The 11,232-nt window shown below is 34.1% G+C and overlaps 2 protein-coding genes across 4 annotated transcripts in view; both read right to left on the bottom strand.

The window, feature by feature from the left end:
* Positions 1 to 331: 331 nt before the first annotated feature.
* Positions 332 to 11,232, bottom strand: part of LOC117342697 — an 18,269-nt gene continuing 7,368 nt past the window's right edge. For 2 of the 3 annotated variants that reach the window (XM_033904904.1, XM_033904905.1), the window contains 7 exons: positions 10,340 to 10,663; positions 9,785 to 10,126; positions 9,208 to 9,393; positions 5,897 to 5,941; positions 4,735 to 5,071; positions 4,058 to 4,390; positions 332 to 2,534 (listed from right to left, as the gene is read on the bottom strand). In XM_033904904.1, the coding sequence (XP_033760795.1) occupies positions 4,812 to 5,071; positions 5,897 to 5,941; positions 9,208 to 9,393; positions 9,785 to 10,126; positions 10,340 to 10,607 (1,101 nt within the window). In that variant the 5' untranslated portion in view covers positions 10,608 to 10,663 and the 3' untranslated portion in view covers positions 332 to 2,534; positions 4,058 to 4,390; positions 4,735 to 4,811. Of the gene's footprint in view, positions 2,535 to 4,057; positions 4,391 to 4,734; positions 5,072 to 5,896; positions 5,942 to 9,207; positions 9,394 to 9,784; positions 10,127 to 10,339; positions 10,664 to 10,960; positions 11,034 to 11,232 lie in introns of those variants that run through there. The other variant, XM_033904906.1, reaches the window with a different exon arrangement.
* LOC117342657 overlaps positions 10,642 to 11,232 on the bottom strand; it is a 30,250-nt gene continuing 29,659 nt past the window's right edge. The window contains exons 13-14 of the mRNA XM_033904856.1: positions 10,961 to 11,011; positions 10,642 to 10,663 (exon numbers count right to left, since the gene is read on the bottom strand). Of these exons, the coding sequence (XP_033760747.1) occupies positions 10,642 to 10,663; positions 10,961 to 11,011 (73 nt within the window). The remainder of the gene's footprint in view (positions 10,664 to 10,960; positions 11,012 to 11,232) is intronic.

Below are 11,232 nucleotides of genomic sequence, written 5' to 3' on the forward strand. Positions count from 1 at the left end.
ACGTCCGACAATGTAATTTTAAACCTTTTGAGTTAGTACATTGTCTACCTCCTTATATTGAGGTTAAATGGCTGAGTGAAATAGTACGGACGATAAGCCAAGAACTGACGGAATACAAGTCCGAATTATTCTGATCCTACCTGCGGAATACCAACATTCATTGTGGCGGAAGGATTAATTGAAACCGTATAATTACCACCCCTGGCCCTTAGGAAACTAACAAATGATTATTCGTCATGTCTTCCAGTGTTACACAGCCACACATATATATAATGTTCAGTTGATACCTCCTTAGATAACAATCAAATTAGAATGAAAACTAACACGGTCGTTCAGTTTGATATAGGTTTAGTTTTTATTTATGTATGAAAATTATAAAAATATCAAAAATAATTTATCTATATCCATCCATAACTTCACTATCGTGATAAAACACATTTTCTATGTTATTATATCAATACAATCCCATTTTAGACATTTGATGATTAATGTACAATAACATCTGAAAAATAATTATTTTTCTTCAACTATGGTTTTTACAATGTTTTTAATGTAGAAGATGATTATACATATATTTATACATTTATAGCAGTAAAATAATTGTTTATGCCCCTGCCACGAAATGGTCGATGGGGTAAAATTTTAAATTTCGTTCGTCGGTTAATCCGTCTCAAAGTCGGTTAAAGTCTGTTTTGCACTCACCGGTAGCATTAATTCGCGGATAGTTTGGAACAGAGAGGGTCAAATTTCAATACTGTGCTAACTTAAGTAATGGCTGTAAAGCATTATTTACAATGTAATCATAACATATATCTAATGTATATACTTTCCTGTCAAAGCTCATTTGAATAACTAAATCTGACATAATCAGAAGTTTGGTACAATTCAAACAGATAAGACAAGATCAGAGACGAACGACAAACATATTGACTATCTCTTTAAAATTGTTCCGACATCATTTGAACAAGTTCATCTTATATCCTGTGAAAACAAACTAGGCTCAGGGAAACGAGAAGTCAGCTTTGTCTATTATAGTCAAATATTTCAATTTACCACTTCATGTATATACAGTTAACATAAATATAACAAGAGTAATAAAACCCAAAATGTCTTTAAAAATACAAAACTCTAGATAAGCGCATCGTACATGTTCAAACTAAGAAGACCTAATGAGATGATAAAACACAAAACAATAGCTTCTGGGACGGAATTAGTAGAAGAGGAAAACACAAAACAATGGCTTCAGGGACTTATTTAGTAAAAGAGGAAATACAAAATGTGATGTATTTATAAGAAAATTTCATATATCGGTTTAGTTATGTTATCAAAATATATTCAACATAAAGTAATTATGCATATTTGATATTGGAAACCTCTACTAGTATTCACCTATATATAAAATATTGTCTCATTGTTACTTTGAGTCAACAATACATCTCAGTGTTTCTTATTTATTGGAATGCGGAATCATACAGTTTGCAAACAATTTTTTTCATACCCCAATGAAACTATTAAAATGTGACATCAATGCTTAAAAATATTGAATTCGCGATTCTACAGATTTCGGCAAATGGAAAATATTCAATAATAGGTACATACAAACTGTAAAGTCATGTAGTCTAAAAACGTTACTTAAAAAAGCTCAATACTTTTGCCGTTCTTCATGCAGCCAAAATGTATATTTATATTTACAACAATGATCAAACAATTTCTTTTAACCTTAAAATCATCAAAACATTTACTGTCGGCATATTCCTGCCACACATCCTTTTGTTTTATTCACTAGTATATGTATTTAAACGAAATCATTCATTTGCTGATATAGAACAATAAAGGAATTTTTGAACTTGCATTGTCAGTCCCACATTTAGATTGACTGTTGCTTGGATATTTTCGTGCGCGCAAAGTAGACGCACGGTAGTTACACTAGTTAAACATCAGATATTTGACAAGTGACTATTGAAAATGTCGTGTGTTCAAGAAAAGACTCAGAATAAATAGAATGCATCATTAATTTTCGCAAATATTAGCCATTACTGTCTTTCATGCCCCCGACAAAATACAGCTTGATTCACTGACCATCGATTTTCTAACTACATAAGTTAGATACTAGATTTCAATAGATAGCTTAAAGATTGATGACTTAACAGAGAACAGATTCTGAGAACCTATCTTCAAACAATTGTAATGCAACATTGAATTTTTCGATACAAAAATATCATAACTACATTTTTAGATTTTAGATTTTAACGTGGATTCTAAGTTTCTAAGTTTCCAAGTTTCCGAATATTCTATCTAGATTTCTGTATAAATATTTTACATTCCTACCTACATCATACATCGTGATGTAACTCCACGTTAATACATCTAAGGACATCTACTACAATCGTTAGCACAAATATTATCTGGTATAGTAAAGCACGTTGATCCAGCACAAGGAAATTCTGTAGTGGTGCTGTCCCCACACTGTATGTACCGATGACAATCGTACGGGTGAAGAATGAAGGAGGCATTGGTAGAGTCGCAAATGTTACCTACAAATAATAATAATAGTCAAGTTAGGAGGCATTGGTAATGTTACCTACAATATAATAATAATAGTCAAGTTAGGAGGCATTGGTAATGTTACCTACAATATAATAATAATAGTCAAGTTAGGAGGCATTGGTAATGTTACCTACAATATAATAATAATAGTCAATTAAGGAGGCATTGGTAATGTTACCTACACTAATAATAATAGTCAATTAAGGAGGCATTGGTAATGTTACCTACACTATAATAATAATAGTCAATTAAGGAGTCATTGGTAATGTTACCTACAATATAATAATAATAGTCAATTAAGGAGGCATTGGTAATGTTACCTACACTATAATAATAATAGTCAATTAAGGAGTCATTGGTAATGTTACCTACAATATAATAATAATAGTCAATTAAGGAGGCATTGGTAATGTTACCTACAATATAACAATAATAGTCAATTAAGGAGGCATTGGTAATGTTACCTACAATATAATAATAATAGTCAAGTTAGGAGGCATTGGTAATGTTACCTACAATATAATAATAAAAGTCAATTAAGGAGGCATTGGTAATGTTAGCTACAATATAATAATAATAGTCAATTAAGGAGGCATTGGTAATGTTACCTACAATATAATAATAATAGTCAATTAAGGAGGCATTGGTAATGTTACCTACAATATAATAATAATAGTCAATTAAGGAGGCATTGGTAATGTTACCTACAATATAATAATAATAGTCAATTAAGGAGGCATTGGTAATGTTACCTACAATATAATAATAATAGTCAATTAAGGAGGCATTGGTAATGTTACCTACAATATAATAATAATAGTCAAGTTAGGAGGCATTGGTAATGTTACCTACAATATAATAATAATAGTCAAGTTAGGAGGCATTGGTAATGTTACCTACAAATAATAATAATAGTCAAGTTAGGAGGCATTGGTAATGTTACCTACAAATAATAATAATAGTCAAGTTAGGAGGCATTGGTAATGTTACCTACAAATAATAATAATAGTCAAGTTAGGAGGCATTGGTAATGTTACCTACAAATAATAATAATAGTCAAGTTAGGAGGCATTGGTAATGTTACCTACAATATAATAATAATAGTCAAGTTAGGAGGCATTGGTAATGTTACCTACAAATAATAATAATAGTCAAGTTAGGAGGCATTGGTAATGTTACCTACAAATAATAATAATAGTCAAGTTAGGAGGCATTGGTAATGTTACCTACAAATAATAATAATAGTCAAGTTAGGAGGCATTGGTAATGTTACCTACAACTTATCATAGTAAATTGAAGAGGAATTGGTAAAGTCACAAATATTACCTATAACTTTATCATAAAGTATGAAGACTCGCCAGTAGTACATACAATAGGAGGATAGTGTATAAAGTTACCTACAACAAAATGTGTGTATACTCTTCAAATGTTACAAAGTTTTATTGTATTCCCTAAATTAACAGCCATTCAATCAATATTTCAAATTTACAACTAACTATATGACACTAACCAGAAATGAGCTGTATTTTCAGTAGACTGGAATCAAGCGTAGTAGTTGAGTTAGTTCCGCCATTAGAGTATGAAGTTACACATTTGACATCAGTCCCATTTAGCGAGGAAAGCGGTGCTGTCGACTGGATCGTTCTCATGACTGTGCATTCTGTCTCTACCTCATCACCAGTTTGCTTTGACGTTAATGCGATGAAGCTGTTAGATGTCCTATCTAGGATTTGAAGACCCATTTGTACAGCAGGTTTTCCAACATCACCAGTACACTCAATCTGTCCCGTGGAATCATCTAAATACGACCTCTGGGATATAGTCGGTGGATTTGTAGGATTGACTGAAACAGATATATTGATCTTTACACGATCTTATCACAAAAATACATCGAAGACAGTAAGCTAGCCTCGTGCACGTCACCATATATATATATTTTTTTTGTTTTTAAAGTAATTTGTTGAGTTTGTTATATGAAATTAAAAATGCACTATGCTACTACTAATGAAAAAAAATACCCCAATACACTGATCTAATAAAATGTACGTCGATATTGGAGTTTGCATCCTACAGGTGACTTCCGGTTGACCAGCTAAGGTATCCTTCTGTAGAATTTATTATATTGCATCACAAAATAATAATATTAATACAAACAAAGCAAAAAACAAAAACAAACAATTTACTTACCTAACACATTCATACTTGAGGTCGTCTCCGACCAGTGAGCTCCGTTTGTCAAATTTAGATAAAACGTTCCACTCATTTCACAGACTACAGTAGGAATCGTTATGTTGATATATTTTCGTCGACCCAGCTATGTAGTATACAAGATCAAGGCCAGCCCAGATAGGGTCCGTCGTCATGGCAACATATGCTGTCTTTGTTAGTCTCCCCAAGAGCTCGGTACTGGTCGATTTTGCAGATGTATGCGAGAGAATAACTGCGTCAAAATCGTCACTTGTAATTTGACATTGACTAGAGGCGGCGTCACCAATATATCCCGATATATCACCGCATGTGAGGTCTGGAAAAAATGGTTCAAATTTACAGTTCGATCAGCAATCACATTAATCTCGGTGTTAATATTGTGTAGTGTTATAAATTGTATAGAGTATCACTAAAGTTTATCATTTATAATGTCAAGGAGTTGTAAAATCTCAATAATCGAACTGCACTGACAATTCCTATAGTACCACTGACAAGTCCTAGTACCACTGACACGTCTTAGTACCACTGACAAGTCCTAGTACCACTGACACGTCCTAGTATCACTGACAAGTCCTAGTACCACTGACAAGTCCTGATATCATTGACAAGTCACAGTATCATGAAACCCTAGTATTACATAGTCATAGTATCACTGGCAAGTCCTAGTATCACTGACAAGTCCTAGTATCACTGACAAGTCATAGTATCATTGACAAGTCATTGTATCACCGACACGTCCTGGTATCACTGACATGTCAAAAAGTATTACGGACAAGTCATTGTATTACTGACAAGTCAAAGTATTACGGACAAGTCATTGTATTACTGACAAGTCACAGTATACTGACAAGTCCTAGTATCATTGATATGTCCTAGTATTATTGACAAGTCATTATAGCATTGACAAGTGTCACTGACGAGTCAAAGTATCACTGACAAATCCTAGTATCATTGACAAGTCCTAGTGTCACTGACAAGTCTCAGCATCACTTGTAAGTCCTTTCACCACTGACAAGACCTAGCTGGTATAACAATTATTCGGCATTTGTGAATTCATATATGAAAGTGCCATTTAAGTATTTGGCCTGTGTATTCTGATTTCAGTAAATTATATTGTATTATAATCCTCAGCGAGACTTACAGGATGGTCCAGACGTAGTTGTCGATACAGCAGTTGTTGTTAAGTCTGAAAACATACAAAACAAGTATATGTATATATTGATGTAATAATGAAATTAAACGCGCACAGTGCAACTTCATTCTAAGATACGATCTTCGCATCCACTAACCAACCTTTTAACCAAAGAGCACTTCCAGATAGCATAAGCGTAAATCCCGGCTATCTAAAGAAAGTACACCATAACAATATCTTAATTTGTCTTTTACTTGTTCTTATAAGAACTTTGATGATATGTCTAACAATATACTAAGAACCTGTAGGAAGAACTTGCTTATAAACTCAACAACGATATGGTCAACCAGAAATTTAAGAATCTTCATGATATCATCCCCGATATATTTCATTTTCACTTCAGTCGTTTGTTTCATTAAATTTGCTCCAGTATGATTCACAGTCTTAAACTTTCATAGCCGTTTCTATTTCTGTCTTTCTCTTCAATGTTTACAGAATGAAAACAGATTTGAAGAAAGGTGGGGTTTTCGGTGGCGGCCGTTAAAGTACTATCAGAAGCTGTTGGGAGCACAGTCCACTAATTCCACCTCTAATATACTCCAATGCTGCTACAACCCTGATTTACTGGTTTTAAGAATAACAGTCAGACGTTTTGATACAAGTTAAGCAACGGGCTAGGTAGTAACATTAATTCCCCCGAGGTATATCGTAACCGGCCTGTCACATTTTAATTTATCTGAATGATGACTCAGTCCAGAATATTCACATTTACTTAACGGTCATTTGAAATCTAATAACAGATATGAAATTAATTTATATTTTGGTATTTTGGTATTTTGGTACCTCCTCATCCACGTTTTATTATTTCAATTGACGTATTTCGAGTTTATGATCACTTTAGGCTCTAGCACCACTGACGAGTCCTGACACGAAAAGATCTATGGTACATTTCATTTTGACTCATTGTATCTAACTTCCAAAATAAAGAGTATGCGAATATGCTGACATCTAGTGCACCTTTAATACATTCTGTATAGAGGTTTAGATTCGAGCATACACTGTTGATCGGGAATGTTCTGTTTCTATACTTGCCGTTCCTGTTCCTGTACCTGTGTTTCTGTGTATCGACGAAACATTTATCAAATCAACAATTATTAATACATTTGGTTGAATTATTTTTTTCATTTCATTGGAACAAAATCACTATGGAATTCGAAATTGACAAGAATAACAATTCAACAATTCAATTCAAATCCCAACGGTTCTTAGGTGGACATTAGTCCAGAATTATTTCTAGACGTTATATTTGCAGTTTTGAACTATTTCTTAGATGCGCTAACTGTGTGTATTTATTTATCCTTTTGACGTGATATCACACGCAGACGTCCTGAACGCGGTCTATCCCGAGTTGTGCCATATTGCCGATAATATCTTACCAAAGCCTGTATAGTATTTTTATGTACATGAAAATGCTGTGCGACGTCATGTTGGGTCATTTCTGCCTCAAACATGCCGATTATCCGCAAACGCTCATATTCTTTTAACCGTGGCATGACCAGAACTTGTCATTTCTTCAACCTAGGGTGTTTTTTGGTTCATATGGTATCCATAGAAAAATACGGACACAAAATAACGATAGGTATTCATTTACACGTGTACTGCCTTCCAATTGATGAACTACTATATACATCATAAGGTTTCATAGACAGTTGTAGATTGGTTAAGACGTACATTGTACATAATCCACTTATACTGGGGCCTTTGGAGACATAATGACTACGCAAATACAATACTACAATTTCATCACTCAATAATTGTGAAAATGAAGCAGTTAAATGTAAATTATGTGATAAAATAAGTGAAGATATTATTCTGCATTTCTTACTAGAATGTCCATGTTTATATTTAAGTCGTGACAAATTGATGGATGGTGTTGTTAATGTTATAGAAGTACTATCGTATGTAACATTTTCAGAATTAAGCAATGAAGATCAATGTAGTTTTTTACTTGGTGATCGCTCAAATGTATATTTATCAGATATAGAATGGGAAGCACTGTTATTATATATGTCTAGATATATCAATGGAATGTTGTACGAGATGGAGGCATTATTACAATTAGCTTAAAATATGAAATATTAATATAAAGGTTCTTATCATAAGATGTCCATTATTGTATAAGATAACAGCATATTTGTTTTTGTTTTTAGTGTATTGTATTGTACAATTATAATGCAGGAATATATCGTAAGTTATCTATCTATTTTTATAAATATATATGTATTAATCGATATGTATATTACCATGTTCAATATTAAGTCAGATCATATTACATAAAATGTAAACTGTTTGACATACAAATCTCTGTTGAAGAGGAAATAAAGAATGTCTGTCTGTCTATACTGGAGCCTTTGGAGACATAATGACTAAGCAAACACAAAACTAAAATTTTATCATGCCCAATCCTTAATAATAATAAACAAACTGAAAATGAAAGCTTGCAAGTTGTACTACCAGCTCATGAGTATACTTAGCAGAATTATAATCAATTAACCTGATATTTTAACATTTTATTCACTATTTTGAAAGATACGTAAGCTATCTACATACATATTTATGTACGGTGATGGACATTACCTCCCATCTGCTCACCTTCCTTCATTGAAGTGAAACCCAAGGAAGACTCCCTTCCCACCACTCACCCTTCTTCATTGAAGTTGAACCTCTGGAAGACATCCCGACCTACCCATTCACTTTTTCTCATTGACGTGGAACGACAGGAAACTATCCCTTCCAATTCACATTTCTACACTGAAGTTGAACCCCATGAAGACTTCCTCTCTAACCCATTCACCTTTCCTCATTGACGTGGGACCCCAGGAAGATATTTCCTCTCACACCCTCACCTTTGTTCATTGAAGTGAAACCCCAGGAAGACAACCTCTCACACAGATTCATCGTGGAAGCCCATGAATATAACCTCGCTCAACCACTATCTTTTTTCATAGAAGTGGAACTACGGGAAGAAACCCCTTCAACTCACTCACATTTCTTAATTGAAGTATACCCTGGGAAGGCATTCCCTAAAACCCACTCAACTTTCCCTATTAACGTGGAATTACTGAAAGACAACGCCTCTCACCCACTCACCTTTGAGGTAATTCCCCAGGAAGTATAAAGTAGTTGTCCTGTTATCTAACCATAAGTAGGCGTTCCTTATGCCGAAGACTTAATGTATTTTCTCTGACAGAAATAAGGTTATTACTTTTGTTTGGGCAGACACCCTTACATGGTAATTTGCTCTTACAGAAATAAATTACCTGTTTTGGGACAGACGTCTTCACTGCAATCAACACATGAATGAAATATTCCGTTTTCTATCTTCACACACTTTCCATTACATGTATCGTAACCTTGAGGACCACCGTAACAAGTCACATATTTCTTGCAATTGTTGGGATGGTGTATTTCGTTAGCAACAGTATCTTTTGTCGTACAAATATCACCTGAAGTATAAAACATACTTGTGTTAAAGTCATCACCACCTCATCATGCTAATCGTTCAATGTGTAAACAATTCAAAATTACCTTCAAGTATTGAATTTATCATAATGCTTTACTAACAATAACTTAAAAATTTGGAGAAAAAAATATAGTGGTACGCATTCAGTAAAGCAAAATTGCAATAAATATATAAACAGTGTTATCATTTTCAGTTTCTAATGAACGATTTCCGATGTATTTTGTCTATATTTTCTTGAAAAGCCAATAATATCTACCCATACCTTTATTTCATGTGTTATTTACATTAATTTTGAGTTAACGAAAAGTAATTGCGTTGACATTTTGCTATTTTATTATTTAATTATTGTTTTAGATTCAAAGGCAATTACTTACTTGGAATCAATTCGATTGTTTCGTTATTGGAGTATGTTGTGAGACTGTTGTCGGAACTGTATATATCACACCTGATCACTCCCCCATCCATGTCGGGTTGGAAGTCTATCTCGAATTCCATCGTTCGTTCTGTACTGTTACACAGCCATTCACTCGGTGTATTATCAATGTTTGACACGGGAAGTTCACTGAATAGAGAAGATCCTGCGGCTGCGTACTGAACTTTGAACTTTCCAGCAGGATAACCCACATCTCCAGTACATTTATGTTTGTGATGAGTGTTCAAACTCGAGCCGACAATTTGGTGACCAGTTAAATCGAATACGGGAACTGACGGAATACCTAGACAGACATAAATATCGCCTTTATAAAAAGGTAGAATAATCATTTAAAATTCTAAGGCTGTATATTAACAATGTTTTACTTCAAGCGCTTCTTTATTGACCAATTAATTTATTATATATTGGAAAAGAATGTTCGTCATTCTTTGTGTTTCACTTGAAGTGAAAATTGGAAATCGTCAGGAAAAAAACGGTAGAGAGACATTTTACTTACGTCGGATATTCAGTACCGAGTCTGGCGATTGGATCTTGACTGGTGTGTCGTCATTCATTACACAGATGTAAGTCCCAGCATCGCTACAATTCACCTTGGTAAATGTAACGACGACATTTCCTTCATCCGTCTGACTGGCGGTTATCCGGGGAGACAATGGCTCTGTTATCAAGGATCGGTTTACTCTTGCAATCAGAACGTCCGCAGCAGGATCTTGACGGCTAATGTCAATATATTTCCAGGACGAGGATAGGACTCTACACGTCATAGTTAATCCGCTTCCATCTAATACACCAACGTATTCAGGCTGATCGAAGGACACATCTGTAAAAAGTGAGAAGACAATAAGTATTGAGAAATTGAATTCATAAAGGCTATCATTCGGTTATACGTTTTACCTTTTGTTGCGTGGTAAGTAGAGAAGATCGAGGTTAGCGGCTTGGACCTGGATGTCTTGCTGTTCATTTAGAAAATCGTTTTTGCGAGACTAGTATAAAATGTGTACACCCCTCTGAACAATATAACCGGGAATCTGCCGTGAGTATAACACGTTTGTATGTCGTATCCCGGATATTACAGAATAAACTGGAAACCATATTAAAAAATATCCCCATAACTGACCTGGTTGAACTGTTGTAGTAGATGGGGCTGTAGTTGTTGTAACTGTTGAGACTGAAAGGTAGACAAAACATCATGTGAATCATTGTATAATCAATGGTTTACATGTTATACATTGACACTCAATCATAACCAATACCAAAATTATATCATAGTACTGAAGATAGTATCTAACTTTCTGATTGTTTCCAAATTCTACCACATACCTTGACGATAGAAATAGGTACGAATTGCTTCAGCATGAGATTACTGATACTGATGTCAATCTACTTTTT

Source organism: Pecten maximus, chromosome 14, assembly GCF_902652985.1.
Source record: "Pecten maximus chromosome 14, xPecMax1.1, whole genome shotgun sequence".
Lineage (NCBI taxonomy): Eukaryota > Metazoa > Mollusca > Bivalvia > Pectinida > Pectinidae > Pecten > Pecten maximus.